Source organism: Lissotriton vulgaris, chromosome 3_1, assembly GCF_964263255.1.
Source record: "Lissotriton vulgaris chromosome 3_1, aLisVul1.2, whole genome shotgun sequence".
NCBI classification, from domain to species: Eukaryota; Metazoa; Chordata; class Amphibia; order Caudata; family Salamandridae; genus Lissotriton; species Lissotriton vulgaris.
The window spans coordinates 46880416-46899375 of NC_141689.1; the positions used below are offsets into that span (position 1 = coordinate 46880416).

The 18960-nt window shown below is 43.1% G+C and overlaps 1 protein-coding gene across 1 annotated transcript in view; it reads left to right on the top strand.

The window, feature by feature from the left end:
• The window catches only part of LOC147725912 (uncharacterized), a 240452-nt gene that overhangs the window by 73085 nt on the left and 148407 nt on the right, over window positions 1-18960 (top strand). Inside the window, exons 2-3 of the mRNA XM_086962830.1 lie at window positions 107-196; window positions 18152-18322. Of these exons, the coding sequence (XP_086818956.1) occupies window positions 107-196; window positions 18152-18322 (261 nt within the window). The remainder of the gene's footprint in view (window positions 1-106; window positions 197-18151; window positions 18323-18960) is intronic.

Consider the following 18960-nt stretch of genomic DNA (forward strand, 5'->3'; position numbering starts at 1 on the left):
TTTACTCGCAAAGGGTGTCGTAATATTGACCATCACTAGGCTGCTATGGAATGAAGGTACTGTAGTTTCTTCTGCTAATTCTTTTTTTATGTATTTCTTTCTCTAGGTAGATCCTCTGTGTGGATCCACTCCACAGTTTTGTTAGGTATCCTGAGTCTCCTCCTGCTGATTCTGAGCATTGTCTTGGCTATTTTTTGTAAGTATATATTGCTCAACTTTCTTTAAAAGTCTACTACTAGGTTTTTATAAAATAATAAAAAAAATAAACAATATATATAACAAAAAGAAACTGTTGGGTCAAATATGTGTAGTGCAAGGACCAGAGTTTGCTTAAAAGAAAACATTAAATAAGTGGGATTCCTGATAATAGGTGAAAAACCTGATATTAGCATTGACTAAGAACAATACAGTAGTGCCAATGATTTGATTTGTACGAATCTCAGTACTGTCTCCTGACTTGTTGATTACTGTTTAGTCATGCTAAAGCTTTGCAGGGATTAGAAGAGCGTGGGCTGATTCAGGTTCCCAGTAGCTGCATGATAATCAAAGCAGAAATTAACCCACTGGTTATCACACTTGAAGCTCCCTAAATCAACTCCGAAAATAAAATAAAATATATTTGTTTATAAGAACTCTCACACACTGAGTCATACAGTGGCATGCTCCATCATAGAGTTCTCCCCGGTATGAACTGTATTGGGGTGTGCTTACGACTTCAACCCTCGAGGGAGCACTATGGATATTGGAGGTGTTTTAGTAGGTGTCTACATAGTACTTTAGACTCAACTTCTTTAATATGGGTCCATGGTACAAGATTAACACTAAAGGATGATGCCTTCCAAGTACTATTAGTCGAGCATCTACTGTTGTCTTCATGTTTCAGCCACCTTTTATTTTCCGCCAACTTATGATCATGCGGCATTCCTCAGGACCAGTTCAGATCCCCGGATTCCACAGAATCCTTATGAAATTCCTATTACTCAGTCACCGTTGTTCCAAACACTCATACAAACAGAACGGACAGGACTTTTTCTGTGTACTGTAGGTATAAACAAACGGGAGAAACAATTATTTGAGTGACATAAACATTCTCGTGCTTTCTTTACATGATAAAACATTGGGGCATATTGCCAAGCAATAGCGATAATTATCGCTATTGCTTGGTTTAATTATCGCTATTGCTTGGTTAGAGATAAAAATTTACCGCTTAGCTGCGGCGATTTTTACTGCAAATAAACCTTGGTAGTACCAAGGTTTATCGCAAATGCGATAAAAATCGCCGCAATGCATGAATATCGCTGAAATTCAGCGATATTCATGCATTACCGAGCTAATGCTCTTAGCCATGTTATCCACCTCCCATTGGATAACATGGCTAAGAACTGCTCAGGGCAGGTGTTAGCTTTTGGAGATATTCGCGCTTAGCGCGAATATCTCCAAAAGTTGGTAATAGGAGATAGCGATGTTAGCGACTGTTTTTAGTCTCTAACATCTTGGCACGCCCACTTTGCATGTCATTAGTGATAAATATCACTGACATGCAAAGTGGGGCCCAAGATGGTCGCTATCTCCTACTAGCTGTCGCTAACTGGTGTAAGCGACAGCTAGGTAATAGGGAGATAATTTTATCTCCGCTTTCTTGGCTTTTAAAGCCAAAATAGCGGAGATAAACCCCCTTGATAATATGCCCCATTGTTTTGTATTATGCTTATGGTCACAATCATCATTTTTGCAACTATTCCAGTGTTAGACGCTCTTGCATGTCCAGAGGACGTAGCGAGCTCTCAAACTGCGCTCCTCGTTGTCTTTTCAGTCATTCATACTGCTCTAGAACCTCTAAGGTGTTTGTGAAAATACTGGTGCATGATTACGAAGATCACCAATATTGGTGATCATTAGAGTCAGGCAAGCCATACAAACTCTCAATAAATTAATCAGACTTGGTGTGCCTGCGTGATTGGTATCTCTTTCATGCCACTTAAGGTGCCAGACGAGGATGTGCATTGTAGTCACACACTGTAAGGTAATCAGACAAAAAAGACTGACATGATGCCATGAGTTCATTGTAGGCCCATAGGTGGGTCGCGGTGGAGGCAAACAATGAGGGTTTGCTATTACTCACTTCAATCAGACCCCCCAGATTATTGCGGCATAGATTTGCTAATTTTGCAGCCCAAGAATGGAAAATTCGCTGCATTATTGTGGCACTTTATTTTGCGTACAATCATTCTTTTTCAGCCTTAAATCAATAGAAACTGTTTTAGCAGAGTATTCCACTTTGAAATAGGCATGTTTAAAGTGCCTGAAACCCTACAGAAGCACAGCTCTAATCCTAACCCATGAGATGGGGCCCTATTTCTCCCTGGAATGTTTTAAGGCCCATGTACACACCCCTCCCGGAGCACCACTGCCTCCTGGATCCATGTGGCATGACACCTCTTCATCAGGCACCGTACCGCACAGTAGGCATGAGCGGATTTTGCGGATTGGCAATCCGCGAATTTGCGGATTTGCAAACTCGCAATCCGCAAAATCCGCGAATTCCCGCGAATTTGCGGATTTTTTTTTTTTTTGTGTTCGCCCGTGTTTCTGCCAGTTCGCGAGGGTTTTTACAATTTCGCAATTTGCGAACTTACCTGTCGGGTCGCAAGTTTTGCGAACTTGTTGTCTCTACGTGTCCAACCTGTTTGGGACACTCTTCTTCATCACTGCCACTCTCTGTCACCACTGCCACTCTCTGACTACTCATGCCACCCTCTGGCCCACCCATGCCACCCTCTGTTTCATCACCACACCCTCTGGTTGTCCAGTGTACATTATTTTTGGCAAAGCAAAGCACACCTTCCCTGCCTCAAGTGACCTGAATTAATTTGGGGCTGATTAATGTGTCACAGAATATTTTTTTAGCTGGCACCTGCTTCCTTAGTGCGCCCTGATTAGTGATCTTTTGCACTTGCTAAGTGCTTTCATTGTTGCAAAATTAGTTACAACACCTGCCCTGCCCCAACTGACAATAATGAATTAGGGGCTGATTAATGGATTTTAACTTCCAGCCTGGCTCCTGCTTGTCTCCCTTAGCTGTAATTCAGGACCTTTGTGGCATATGTGTAACTATTCTGAGGTTCAGAGCAGGGTCACATAATAGTTGCAACTGGCAACTGAACTCTGGAGGGGCCCCTCAGGAAGCACTACAGGAAATGGCTACTAATGATGAGCCTGAACTTTTGAACCTGGTAAGTAGTTACTTTCAGTTTTGCTAAAATCGTATTTCTGCAATTTCGCACTTATTCGCGGGGCGCGAACTCACGCGAACAGTGCGAGCAGTGCGAGCAAAATCCGCTGCTCGCGGATTTGCGGATTTTTCAGGAAATTCGCAAATCTCGCGGATTGCGGATTTCCCGAAAATCCGCAAAATCCGCGAGCGGAACGGATTTTCCGCCCATGCCTACCGCACAGGAGGGTGGTTGGTGGAGGAGGATTGCCACGGATTAGGTGACATCAACAATGCAAGGAAGACGCAGCTGTCCTTGGGGCTGTTTACCAACAGCTTTTTCAAGGTCCTCATTACCAGCTTTTCAAATCATGCCTATTACTTTTCAGAGATACCCAATTATTCACAACTGAATAAAGTACTGAGGGGCTTATTTACAAGCCCCTTGTGACACTGGTGCGTCACTTTTAATATGGGAAAAAGTGATGTACCGGCAGCGCAAGGGGCTTGTAAATAAAACAATGCGATAGTGCCCACTTTGTCTTGCTTACATGTTAAACCAGGTTACCAGTGCGACTACCATGAAGTACAATTCAAAAAAATCTGGATTGAGGTACCATTTCACATTACAGTTTTTTAACCATATGCGACTTGAGTTTTCAGCTTCAGGTATACTCAGCAGGGGTAGAATTTGGAGAAGCCTGGTACTTTCAGATGTTTGTGGACATTCACCCAGAGTTAGTTGCAAGCAATCAAGAGCTACTTTTACATATCTCCTTGTTTTGTGTAATGGAAGCAGCCCACCTTGCATCTTCCTGAGTCGGGTCTGCGAAATAGAAAGCTTACAGATATATGACTACATGATGGACACGGTGATGATTTAACTGTCTTCAAAGACCCACAGCAGGCAGGATCTCAGACCGGATATTGCTAATGTGAGTCTTCAAAATATTTCGAGAAATGTCTGAGTCTGTATTGTTTCATCTCTACCCAAAACTGGGAGTTTTAACAGCTGTAATAGTATTTAAAAAAGAACATAAAATGTGTCAGAATACATTTCCTATGTCTTACTTTTACTAGGACCTCCCATGTATCTGTGGCTTGATTCTTGGAGCTGCATCTCGCTGATGCCCCATCGGAAGCTGTGTCTGTGCCTTAGGATATTGAGGCTAATGTCTCATTCTACTTCACATTTTTAGTCGCCCTAGAATTTAGATATTTGCCACAGCCAAAAGAGATGTTTGCAGATAGATCTAAAGTTGTTTTTTCACAGTTTGAAAAAGAGATATAAGCTGTTTTTAAGCCTCCCTTCCTCCAGATGCCAGATACAATGCCTTCATTAGGACAATTAATGCAAGGTGGATTCTCCTACTCAAAACAAAGAAAATCGATGTCTTCCCTCCCTTGGGCACCAACTTAGTAAACAGAAATGATTATGTGAAATAATTAATTGCACATTAGACATGGGGAAAATAAAGTATGCATGCTCTTTATTTTCCAAACCCTCCTCTACTTTTTGCCTGGCTAAGGCTTTTTAATCCTGTAATAATATTGAGGACATCATAGGAATGACCACAAGAGGTCCTTGTTTCCCAAACGTTGGGAATTGATTGGAGAGGATGTAGCCTTACGGTTAGAGTGGTCGACCTCAAAACGGTGAACCGGGTTCGAATCTCGGGAACGATGCTCAACATCCTGTGATTCTGGGCAAATCACTTCATGAGCTCAACAACATGGGGACATCAGCAATGGCAATCAGCCATTGGAGCTCTGCTCCTGGCACGTGAATGGCCTCTACAGTAAGGTGGGTGAGAATGACTTCACTGCTTATCTCTGAAATTGTGACATTCTGCTCCTACAGGAAACCTGGCCACAAAATCCGACTGCAGGACAAGATTCAAAGAATTCCACTTAAAAGCATAGAAACCAAATAAGGCCTGCAGAGCCACAGGCAGTCTTTCCATGTATATTAGATCTCACCTTCAGTGATCCCAAAAGAGCATTGATCTAGGTCTAACAGAGCACAAAGTGCCAAGCTGGCATCTCCTTCAACATCACACAATTACTTCTGTCTCATTCATCACAGTCAGAAGAGTGGAGGCAGAAAAACAGTCTTTAATGACAGTCCTCAAATCTCTTCAATTCACTCTACCACAGGTTTGATTGATCTTGGCAGGGGACTTCAACATGCATCCACTACAATGCACAACACAACCACGACAAATGTGCCAAACCAATTCGACCCAAACATTACCACCAGTACTCTCAAATGACTCCAGAGCTGATCATCATGGAAAAGTGGGCATCGTGGCACTAGAGAACATTGGGCTGTTTACACTCAGTAGCCACCCCCCAGGACCAGCCAGCAGCTTTCACCAGACTCTCACTCAAAAGGAATGCAATTTTCGATTACACTTTACCAGACACGGAGCTGTTTTTAACGATCACTTTTTACAGTATAGCAGCTAGAGTGGAGATCGACCACTTTCCCCAGAAGATGGAGCTATTGCCTTGTCCAAAGAGAGTTCCCTGCGTACATGATCTGCTCCAGTCACCAAGGGGAATATTAACAAGGGCCATATTGCCACTTTCCCGGCACATAGCGCCGGAAAAGCAGGGATTTACACATCGCACAATCATCAAGGCGGCGCTAACATGCATTAGCGCATGTTAGCTGCCGTTTACGAGATGCCTGGCATCTTAGCGATATACATCGCTAATCAGATGCAAAATAGGAGTTCCCTCGAAAACCAACATGAAAAAAGTCGCTAAGGAATCACTGTGGTATTTACAACCCGCCCCCAAACACACGAAGCAATAATTAAAGCCGCGCTGATCGCGGGTTTTGCCGGATTCCTACGTCAGCAAAAGACCCATGCATGGTTAAGTCCACATCTCCCCATTTACAACATTCTCATTAGCGCTGTTCTTTTTCACTGTATTCCGCCGCTATTGATGTGTATCGCCATCTATCGCCGGGTTTCATATCGCCTGTCAGCAAAGTGTTGCAAATACGCCGATGTGAACCGGCGATAATGCAAAACACGCTAAGCATGATTTGCGATGGTTACCGCGGCCCCTTGATAATATGCCCCCAAGAGTGCTTACAATCTGAAACATTTTACAAAAAGGGGGTGGTGATGAACAGAGTGTCTGAGTTAAACAGACCACTCTTACCCAGTCCAAAGATCAGGGCTTGATCCATCACCGTTATTTATCTCACTGCCCCATCCCAGCTCAGAACCTGGCTATATGCAAATCAGTCTGTCCCTGGCCCAGTGCATCATGGGAACAGGGCAGACTAAACTACCAAGCCAATTCTTCACCAGAAAGGAGACAAGCTACCGGGGACCGGTTTCTGGCATTTCAGCCTTCTTCGGCCCGGCTTGCTTGAATCCTGATGGAGCAGTGAGAAAGGGACTCATGTCTGAGTATACCCTGCCACACCTATAGTGGCCAAAAACGATTTACAAAAAGGGGGTGGTGATGAACAGAGTGTCTGAGTTAAACAGACCACTCTTACCCAGTCCAAAGATCAGGGCTTGATCCATCACCGTTATTTATCTCACTGCCCCATCCCAGCTCAGAACCTGGCTATATGCAAATCAGTCTGTCCCTGGCCCAGTGCATCATGGGAACAGGGCAGACTAATTTGCATACAGCCAGGTTCTGAAACTGGGATGGTGCAGTGAGCTAAAAAACGGTGTTGGATCTAGCCCTGATCTCTTGACTGGGTGAGAGCTTTCTGCTTAATTCAGAGACTCTGTCCCTCACCACCCCTTGTTGTAAATACAATCTGAAACATCTCACATGAAAAGGACCCATGGTGGAGACAATCATGGACTTCATGACCAGGTCACTAGTACAACTGAGCTCCGCACACTGGATGATGACGCTGCAAGTCTGAGAGTCTCTGACCAGGGGGCTCATCGCCGACTTCCCATCAACAAACCATGGGCCGTATTGTCAAGCAAGGGCGATACATTATCACCGCTTTTATCGGCAGGAAACTGCTGCTAAAGCGGCGATAATGGGCTTGATTATATGCCCTTGTGAATTCCCATAGCAGCCATGTTGACACCAGAACCTGGGCTTTTATGGGAAGTCACAAGGGCCTATTATCAAGCCTAATATCGCCGCTTTAGCGGCAGTTTCCTGCCGATAAAAGCGGCGATAATGTATCGCCCTTTCTTGATAATGTGGCCCCAACAATGCTCAGAAAGGGGCCGCCTAGTTTACCACCTTGCTCCTTTTGAGGAAAAGCAGCTAAATAGGGAGACTCGAAGACTCCAGAACACAGACCCTAAGATCAGTCAAGACTCCAAGAAGCAAATTGAAGTCTGAGAATTGCAATGGAACGACTCTCTGGACAGCCATAAAATCAAATCCGGCCAATGTATGTTCAAAGCTTCTCTATACAAGCAAACTGGAAAACAGCAAACAATTTGGAGCTGAAATCAACACACTCGCAAACAGCCAAGTTCACCATCAAGGTGCCGGCATCTCCGAGGCAGATTGGATAGCTCACATTACAGCCGCACACTCCTCAGATCTCTCTGACCATCAAGTCGTTATAAAAAATTTGAAAAGCACTTTACCAGATGCGCTCTCCCCAAAACTGCCAGTAGGTTCATGGCTGAACGACCCTCAAGTCCGGTTTACTCCTAAGCAATTCAAATCAGACAGGGCTCCTGGCCCCAACGACCTTCCAAATTGCCTGTTTAATGTTTTGCAGCTTCCAAGTCAGTCGTACCATGCTGCTCACCTGCACGTCATGTCATCTGCAGTGTGCTGCATCCTTTGTGGCCACCATATCTAAAATTTAGGTTATCTTGGAATTGTATTCTCTGTAGTACAGCTTTGGTTTAGCATTCCAAGATGGCCACCATGGTTAAAGGCATTATGCTGGCCACCCTGGCTCACTACAACAGTGATACACTATACATTTTATTATTCTAAGATGGCTGTGCAGTGCAATGTTTACTGACCAGTGACCTGGGATGATGCTTTTACCATTCCAAGATGGCCACAATGTTGCTTCCATATGTGGTAGCTGTGTTGGAATTTAAAACAATGCTATGCCATTGCAATTTTGCCTCCTATTACTCTATTTAATTTAATTCTTGGATTGTAATCATATGCCCTCCAAGTTTAGGTGGGGGAGTTTTCTTGTTTTTCAATTTTTTTGTTTACTTTTTGTTTTCCATAAGCTTGTGGGAGTTAACCCCATAATTGCCAGGCCCCCCACCACCATTGCTGAGCCCATTGTGGCTATCCGGGTTAGTTTGTGCAAAGGGCTCCATAGCTTTTTTCCGCATAAAGTATCCACACTGATCACTAATAGTGGAAACCTCTTACTCCAGAAGACACACTCGAAATCATGATCAAATTCCACCTCACTACCATCATCAATACCTCTGCCAAAGTGGAAACTTTCCAGACAACTGGAAACATGCAGAAATCACAGTTCTCCTGAAAACAAAAATGGCAGATCCAAAAAAGCTCAACAACTACACACCTATCTCACTCCTTCCTGTTCCATCTGAAGTCTTTGAGAAAGGCATCAACAAATAACTTTCAGAGCACCTTTAAAAAACCACTGACAAGACAGCTCACAGTCTGGTTTCTGCAGGAACCACAGCATTGAAACCACTTTCGTCGCAGCTACTGACAACATACAGACCTTCATGAATAAGGCGAAAACCGCAGCACTCATACTACTCAACATCTCAGCAATATTCAACATCATCTCATCACAAGACTCCACAACTCTGGGATCAATGGCCCAATCGCAACAGGCTGGCTTCCTTCCTCTCTGACAGGACAGGACCCAGTAAATCATACTCCCGTCCCCTACACCTCCAAACCCAAGAACTCATCTACAGAGTCCCTCAAGGATCATCATTCAGCCCTATGCTCTTAAACATCTACATGGTGTCACTCACTCATGTCATAAGATGCCAGGGACATAACAGTGGTTCCTGATCTTCGAAAACAAGACTTTTCTGTGGGACTTCTCCTTGTGGCCAACAGACGCGGCACCCACACTTCCCCTATAGATCATGGCGAGAACCTCAGCATCATCATGGATGACAGACTCACGATCGCCGAACAAGTGAATGCTGTCAGCTCCTCCTGCTTCTTCATCCTATGTGTGCTCCTCAAGATATTCCACTGGTTCCTCACTGGCTCCAGTTTACGGTCACCCAAGTCCTCACAACCAGAAGACTAGACTACGGGAACACAATCTACACTGGCATCTCAAATCAACTTATATAAAGACTCAAGACCACCCAGAATGTCGCCACATGACTCATCCTCAGCATACTCCGCTATGCACACATCCCTCCCCATCTCAGAGAACTAACCTGGCTACCACTCCCAAAAATTATGCCATTCCAAACTATTCACACATGAATACAAAGTCCTCCACAATCTCAGATCCACCTACTTCAAACACAACCTCAGCTTCCACCAACCCACCAGGCATCTGCGCTCAGCATCTCTCCACCTCTCGTAAATTCCCCACATCCATAGGAGCAAGTCAGAAGGTCGCTCCTTTTCCTACATCACCGCCAAATCCTGGAACGGCCTCTCACATCACATCAGGACCTTCCCATCCCTTCTCAAATCTCGCAAGAAACTGAGACCTGGCTATTCAACTAGAAGTCTGATTGGCCTACTCACCTGCCCAGCACCTGGATACCCCTCTGGTGAAAAGCACGCTTTACAAATCATACATATATCAAACATAACACACCAAATTTGCATCCTATTTTTTCTGACATCCTGTGGATTCTCAATATACCCAGGGTTTGTGGATTCTCCTGAAAGAGACCGAAAAAATCGCAAGCTATAGCTACATTTGAGTTTTTGGGGAAACATAGGAAAAAAAAGAGCTTTGGAATAAAGTGTTATTTTTTTCCTAAAAATGTCCTCAATCAACGTTTTGCTGTGCTAAAGTCACCATCTTTCCAGTTTTAAGGGAAATACAGAGCTAAATAAAAAAAAATGAATTTTTTACCACAGTTTTTTTATTTTGTAAAGAGCTAGCCCATTTTTTCCTATTGTTTGCGCTCTCATTGTACTTCCAGTTTGTGGTTCAAACCAGTGTGAAACCCATGGCTGAACCAGGAAAGCTATACATTTTCTTAAGAGTAGATAAAATACTAAATTCAGCAAAGGGTCATATGTGTAGATCCCTCAAGGGTTTCCCAAAGAAATTAACTGTTTAAATAAAGGAATATTGAAAATCAATAGGAAAAATGGCCATTTGTGACCTTAAGAGGAATGAGTCAACCTGAGGTCAATGAGAGTCGTCTTGCATGGGCTCCCATTGACCTTGGTTTGATCCATTCCTGTCACACGCACAAGTCCTAGTCACACAAGTGGTGCAGCGTTTTTGTTGGCACAAGTGGTTTCACATGGGGTGGTAGGAGTTTTGTGTATTCCAGAGGTTTCTATCACAGAAATGTAGCGAAAATGTGTGATTTTAGGCACAACTTGAGGTTAGCAGGGCATTGAGGGTGAGAAAACTGCATGGATTCTACACATGGCACACCATCCTGGAATCCTCTGGTTATCTAGTTTTTAAAAATGTTTCCATGAGTAATGCCGAGCACATCCCCAAAGCCTTCCGGTTACCCATTTTTCTGATCCCTTCACATAGCACTTTAGGGCCTTTTACTGTCAAGGTCTCTTGACCCACCCACACAAGAAAGGGACTATTGCTAAGGGGAGATTGGGAGAATTCTGGGTGGTGGGAAACCTGTGGCCCCCCATGCAGATTCCGGAAGTTTTCCTCACAGACGTATGAGGAAAGTGTTTTTGGTCTAAATTTGCAGTTTGCAGGGCATTGTAGATGTGAAATGTTGTGAGATCCACACAGAGCACACCACATTGGACTCCCCCGGGTGTCTAATTTTCAGAACTGTCTTGGTCTGGCAGGTTTGCCCAGGTAGCAGCCTACTCAACCACATCAATTACAGCAATTCACAATTGCAAGTGTGACGATATTGGGAATTAGACACACTGTCATGCTCCATCTGGAAAAGTAGCACCCAAAGGAATCTAATGTCCTCACGTTTGCCACTAATGGGAGCGGCAGCCTGGTATTCAGTAGGATTGCACTGTCCAGACTAGTCACTACCCTTCTGGGATATTGCCCACCTCAAATGGCCAGCTGACACATGACCATAAAGTTAAACATTCATACAAGGGGTATGAGAGGCAACATGTAAATAAAATAGATTACAGGGTCTAAGTCAAAAAAATTAGTCCATGTCGCTGTTTTTTAGCCTTGATGTGTCTTTATTACACAAATGCTGGGTTTTCATAAATGCACAGCCAACGTGTTTCGCCCAAACACGGGCTTCTTCAGGGCTGTAATATCATACAATATATACATATTTAGAATTTAACCGTAAATGCATTGCTATGTGCATGTAAAAGTGACATTTTATCCCAAATGCTCGTGATAGAAGAGCTTAGGGAATGAAGAAATAAAGGCGAGAAGTGCATTGTAATTGTAATTGTAAAGGTTCATCTATAGCGCATGGCTACTCGGAAGCATCTGGTGCATCAACAAGGGAAGAGAATTTAAGTGATAGTGAGCGGTGAGAACAAGGTTGTATGACAGCCGATGTGTGATACCCCTTCCCTTAAAGGGGTCATCACACATCGGTTGTCATACAGCCGTGTTCTCACTGCTCACTATCACTTAAATTCTCTTCCCTTGTTGATACACTTCTCGCCTTTATTTCTTCATGCCCTATGCTCATCTATCACAAGCATTTGGGATAAAATGTCACTTTTACATGCACATAGCAATGTATTTACGGTTGAATTCTAAATATGTTTCCATCGAAGATTACAGCTCTAAAGAAGCCCATGATTGAGCGAAACACTTTGGCTCTGCATTTATAAAAACCCAGCATTTGTGTAATAAAGACACATCAAGGCTACAAACAGCGATGTGGACTCATTTTTTCGAAACTTAGGCCCACATGCATCAATCTCGGCTTTTGCGACTTCTAAATTGCGATAAAAAGCGAATCGCAATTTAGAATTCGCAAAAGCCTATGCATGATTATTTTTTAAATATTTTTGCAATTCGGTAGAAATCGCAATTTCTACCGAATCGCAAAAAAAATGCGATTTTGAAATTGCGCAATTTCAAAATCGCAAATCCTGATTGCATTTCAAGGGTGGTGAGGGGGGTTCAAATGAACCCCCCCTGCACCCCTGAAATGTATTTTTCGCATCATGTTGCACACACACATGTCCTAAGGACATGTGTGTCCGTAACATGAATGCTTTTAAAATGCGTTAAAAGTGTTAATTACACTTTTTGCAAATTTACCGAGTAGTTCAACTACTCGGTAAATTTGTCCCTCTAATTGCGAATTCGCAATTTCAAAAGTATTCATGCATTGCTTTTAGGAAATCGCAAATTTGCGATTTCCTAAAAGCAATCGCATTTTTGGAAATCGCAAAAATGTTGCAATTTCAAAAAATGCTTGATGCATTCCAAAAAGCATTTTTGGAATCGCAAACGGCCGATTTTAAGGAATCGCACCGTTTGCGACTCCAAAAATGCTTGATGCATGTGGGCCTTAGACCCTGTAATCTATTGTCTTTACATGTTGTCTCTCATACCCCTTGTATGAATCCTTTTGTTTGCTATTAGGATGTAATTCCTTAATCTGCAGGTAAGCAGAAAGGCTGTTCAGGTTTAGTGGGTGAGGTTGGGCGGATGTTAGCATGAGCCAAACCCATCTCATTAATGTATTAAAACAAATATTCCTGCCATACAGTAGGCTTTCTGGTCCGCAGAGGGAAATTGGTGCAAACCTCCTGTTTGCCCCTGGAAGGGGGGACTGGTCTGGTGCTTTTTTGGGGGTAGGGGTAGAGCCTGGGTCCAGTTCCTCCCTCCCATTCTGCCAGTGACAGCCCACCCAGTCACACATAAGCTCCCATTGTGTGGACGTGTCTAGGAGGAATACACAAAAGTTCAACTGCCAACTACACTTAGTCATGTGATCAGAGAAAGGTGTAGGCACCAAATGGCTAAGGCAAGAAAATGCCAACTTCCTAAAAAAGGCATTTTAAGAATGCCAATTTCAAATCTGATTTCACCATTAATTAGTATTATACATTTGGTCTTCAGAGACACCAAACATTAACCAGTTATCATTTGCCATTAGGAAATTACACTTATAACATATAATAAGCTAATCCTAAAGTGATCCTAGGCAAAAGAGAGGCCTTCCAGTGGCGAAAATCAAATGTAAGAGTTTTTCAGTACCAGGACATGTACATGTCCAACTTTTTAAATACATTGCATGCAGCTCTCTGGGCTGTCCAGGGCAGACCCTAGAGGTGACTTACAAGTATTAAAAAAGAAGCTCTGAGCCTGGCTAAAGGTTTATTTTGTCAACTGCTCATACAGCACAATGGCAGGCCTACGATGTTTAAAGGGCTACTGAATTGAGGGGCACAATCAGTGCTGCAGGCCCACTAGTGGCATTTCATTTACAGTCCCTAGTTATATATTGTACCACTTTACTAGGGACCTACAAGTAAATTAAATATCCCAATTGGGTATCAGCCAATTGTACCAGGTTTTAAGTAGAGAGCGCAAGCACTTTAGCCCTGGTTAGCAGTGATATGATGTGTAGAGTCCTAGAACCAACAAAAATGAATTCAGCACAAATAGGTGGCGTGAAGGCAAAACATTTGGGGATGACTCTGCAGAAAGAGCCAAGTCCAACAGTAGTCTATGTTACGTTATGTTCGATTATTTGTAAAGCGATTGGCTGCCCCAGCATTGGGGCGTCCCAGCGCTAAAGTTGAAAACAGTGTGATAGGACAAAGAGAGAGGATTAACAGTGGAGGAAAAGCCAGGTCTACACCAGACTTCTGAAGGTCAGGTGATCAGGGCTGCTGCAGATGTGAAGGGGGAGGGAGTTCCAAAGGGCGGGAGCCAACAGCTTGAAGGATCGGCCCCCCGCTCTGGCCCTCCATATCCCCGGGACTCTGGCCGGGAGCAAATCTGCAGAGTGAGGTGCTTGTGTGAGGGCATAGTAGGAACATAGCTCACTCAAGATTCTTGAGCCGATGCCCAGAAGAATCGCATGGGTGATACACAGCTTACTGAAGCACACTCTCTGTTCTAGATGTAGCCAGTGTAGGCGGGAGAGGAGATTGGAGACATGATAGTGTTTGGGAAGGGCAAAGATATCGCGAGCAGCAGCGTTGTGAACGCGCTGCAGCCTTTTGATCACAGATTTGTTGGCACCCAGAGGTAGCATATTACAGTAATCCAATCTTGCCCGGATTGATGATTGGATGATCAGCTGATGAGTATGAGAGTCAAAGAGACCTAGTATTGGCTGTAGGCCACGCAACAGACCAAAACATTTACCTGCCACTGATTTGGTGTGGGCCTCAAAGATGAGTTCATTGTCCATCATTATGCCTAGGCTCCTTACCACAGGTTTGATTTTGGGGAGCACTCCATGAGCAGGAGACCACCACTCATTGCCCCATAGATGGGAATCCTGCATACCAGGAGAATCTTGGATTTGGCTGAATTTTGCTGCAAATAATTAGCGGCCATCGACACCGAGATGGCTGTTAGATCCTGTTTAAATTTGGCTGCATCCTGGCTGGACTTGTTGGAGAAGGCGATCACCAGCTGGGTGTCATCTCCGTATGACACCAGGGGAAACCCTGGGCTTTGAGCAGCCGAGCCAACAGTCTCACACAGATGTTAAATAAGGTAAGGCTCAACGCTGACCCCTGGGGCACCCAACAGCGTAATGGGTGAGTTCCAAAGAGGAAAGGAGGGGCAGTAACTTGAAAGGTCCGACCATCTAGGAAGGATGAAAACCAGGAGAGGGCTGTGCCCTTGACACCGATCTCCTCCAGACGTTGGAGCAAGATCTCACGGGAGACCGTAACAAAGGCCACGTTCAGATCCAGAAGAATTAATGCTGTAGTTCTGCTTGCATCCAAAGCAGTCTGTAGCTGTTCTATGACTGCCAACAGGGCAGACTTGGTACTATGCTGAGGCAGGAACCTGTTTTGAGATAGATCTAGTATCTATGACGACGTGCAGAGTTATGTAGTCACTGGATGGAGATAATTCTACTATAAAGGCCATAGAAATCAAGGATGTCAAGATTCTGACTGCAGCCATATGGGTTGACCTGGCTTTGCAAATACATATGGTTAGAATATACTTCTTGATTGATGTTTGAGATCGAGCTACATCTCTACTAATAATTCTATTATCCTTCATTATCCTGTATGGCCAGCAGCAGGTGAACTGTGAATCAATTTCAGGGTTCTACCAGATATAACAATCCATATTGTGGAGATCTTTTATCAGGCAATTACTGCAGTTATTGTTGACTACTAACATAAAGACAAGTTCATTTGACACATATCTGAAAGGCTTGATCCAGTTCCTCACCCCGATATAATTCCACTTCCTTCCTGTTTGTTGAAGGAATGAACTAAATGATGGCAGAAAAGTATTAGAAAAATGCAGATCAAAAATTGCATTGAATTTTCACATTTCCTTACAGTTTGAGGAGTTGGCCAATCCAGAAAGTATATATTTTTTGCAGATCCATGCATCCAGAGATCTCAAATTGTGAGATGATTATGGGCCTGATTTAGATCTCTGCGGGATCAATTACTCAGTCACAACGGTGGAGAAATATAAATCACATGATAAACTATAGGATTTATACTTTGGTGGATGGGATATCCGTCACCATTGTGATGAAGTAACCCATCCACTGAGGTCTAAATCAGGCCGTAGGTTAGGAACCTCAAATAGGCACTTTCATGCTTTGGCACAGACTGAATGCATTCTCAACTGGGTGTCAAACTCTCAAACCTGACATTGGTGTACTTCTAAGGAGTCTGAGCAAATTAAGATGTGTCAAGATAAACCAACATGAAGACATCCAAGAGATCTCAAAAGGGTTTGTTGACAAAGTGTTACAAAACAGCTGGGCAATTGCAAAGGATGAAGGGAATTACAAGGTACTCAAAATGATCATATTGAGGGAATTACTTCTCCGCATCCATAGTTCTGAACAGGCCCCAAACCATCTCTTGCTTGAACTCTTAAAGATGGCAGCTATAAACCCAAAGTGGCCAAGGGTGCCAAATCCGTAGGTTTGTGCTTCACTCCAATCTTAACTTCAAAAGTCACATACACTCTTCAAGGTTCCACATTCACAACCTCAATCAAGCTAGTAAATATTCTTTTCTTCCAGAATTTGAAACTTTGGTATTCTGATCTTCACAAAAAACAGACTAAGGACAGTCTTTAATTTGTGAAAACAATGAGTGCCAGGAGGCCACTGCCGCTTGCATCACACATTGCCCTTGACAGCGTTGACAATAATAGTAACAACACAACTACTAACCACCACACTCCAACAAGTGTGACAATTCAGACTATGCCAGGCCCCCACAACTATAAGAATGGCTTGGGTGGCATGTAATAGAAATGTTTAATGTATATTTAATTCATAATTAACTGTTGTTGTGGTCCTCACTAAATGAGTCAGACAATGCCACCTTGTGGCAGACTGTTACAAGTGCTGATGTTGACAATTAAGTGCTGGTGCTCGGCACCGGAAACTACAGGCTCAAATAAAGCACTGACTAAGGGCCTGATGTAGATCTCAGCAGACGGGTTACGCTGTCACAACAGTGATAGATATCCTGTCGACCAAAATATAAATCCCATTATATCCTATGGCATTTACATTTCGACGGGCAGGATATCCGACACTGTTTTGAAGCAGTAACCCATCCGCCGAGATCTAAATCAGGCCCTTACTCTACCAAGAGCTATTTCCCATGCCACTGGCAGGTTTCTACTACAGGACCTCATTCCTCCTTTGCTCTCTTACCATAGGAGGCTTTCAATTGACCCCTTGCCTCTTCATATGAAAAATTCCTCCTCTTTTCAAACCCCACCAGTTAAGAAGTTGCTCAATTTGAAACACCTGCACCTGACTGATTAATACCAAGGTTCATGTCACAACTTTCTTTTACACTCTGATGCTTATGCTCACTAAGTCCCTGACTTCTGGCATTCTCTTTATACCAGTGCTAGTCATAACACTGCCTCCTCTCATACTGCCTTTCCAGATTGTGGTTAGTGTAATGAAAGAGCAATTATGCTGAATTGAGGTTCAAAATTATTCTTCTGTTTAATATCCATGTATTGATTTCGAGTAACTCCTTGGTACTGCTTTGAATTTGTAATGTCTGTTGTTGGTGTATTATTTCTTATGTATTTACTCTGCATAACCTTCCCTGCCTCTTTAAATATTGTGACTGTCAGTTATGTTATCTTTGTAAATGTATGATTGACTCTCTTTCCCTTGTTTAACTTTTCTGCTATACAGCGCTCTGTAAATTGGTTGGGTGGAGTTTTATAAGATGACAAATAACATAAATAATTAAATAAATATAAACCATGATAGAGATGAACCTTATCAAGAGTTTTGCAGACAAGCAAAGAACCGTTTGCAGTACTTTTCCTGCAGCCCAGCAGGTTTCATTATCTGTGCCAGGTCTTAGGGGATCCTGAGCTGATTTTGCAAGATAAGGGTCTTCCAGCCTGAGGAACCAGGCACCACAGTGATTTAACCCACCATGTTTTTTTCAAAAGCAGATTTGTTACTTTTTCTTGGTACCTTATCTATTTTACATAGTCTTAGTTGACCTTTTAAATCCAAGCTTCTATGTATTCCATTAAGCTTCCATGTTCAATCAACGGAAATATTTCTTCAGTTGAATTTTTATACAGAGACTTTGTAGTGTAAAATGTGGTATTACTCAGTAGTTATTAAAAGATCCACTCTGAACCTGAATATGTTTGATATTTTCCCATAATTATGCAAGTGCTGGAGTCAATGGAATCAACAACACAATATGAAGCTCAGATTGAAGGCTACCAGCAGAGCCTGACCCAGACACCTGAAGCAAACTGTGTGGCACAAGACACCTTGAATCAAATCAACGCTACTCTGATGAAAGCCGAGGAAACCTTAAAGAGATGGGCGGCGCATGCAGGTAAAGCATCATTGCTTCATTTCACGAAGAGCAACAAACCTATAATAGTTTATCTCGCCTTCTGATGGCGGGCACTGTGAACGTAAAGGTGTATATGTCATGTTACATATTGCAGTTAGAACTAGTGGTCTGTTTACAATGCATGTGATATGAATTCATGGCCTGGTTTGATGTTAACATATGGTAATTCCAAATACATAAAAATCACAATCATACATTGCATATATCAACCATTCCTACAAGAGTAATCAGCACTCCAAAACTCCTCCTGCGCAGAGCTGGTGATATTTATCTCAAAACTACAAAACAAGACATTTTCAATATATCAGCCTACAAATCATCATAAGTGATAGAGTAAATAACAATGGACTACGCCCATCCACAAGTTTACAAATAAGAAGTGGGTGGTGCATGCACGTAAACCTTTTTTTAATTCTATTTCCTAACTATAATGCCTCTGTAACCTTTGTTTTTTTTAAATGAATTCCTATGGGTTTTTTAACTAGTAGTCACATTTGCAGTGTGGTGGAGAAAGGGGTGTGACCTCAGAAGACCTTACAACATTCCAGCTGTGTCGGGCTTACTGAAGGTAACAGGAGAGCTTGTTGGCCCCCAAGGACCCTCAAGAGCGAAGAGGA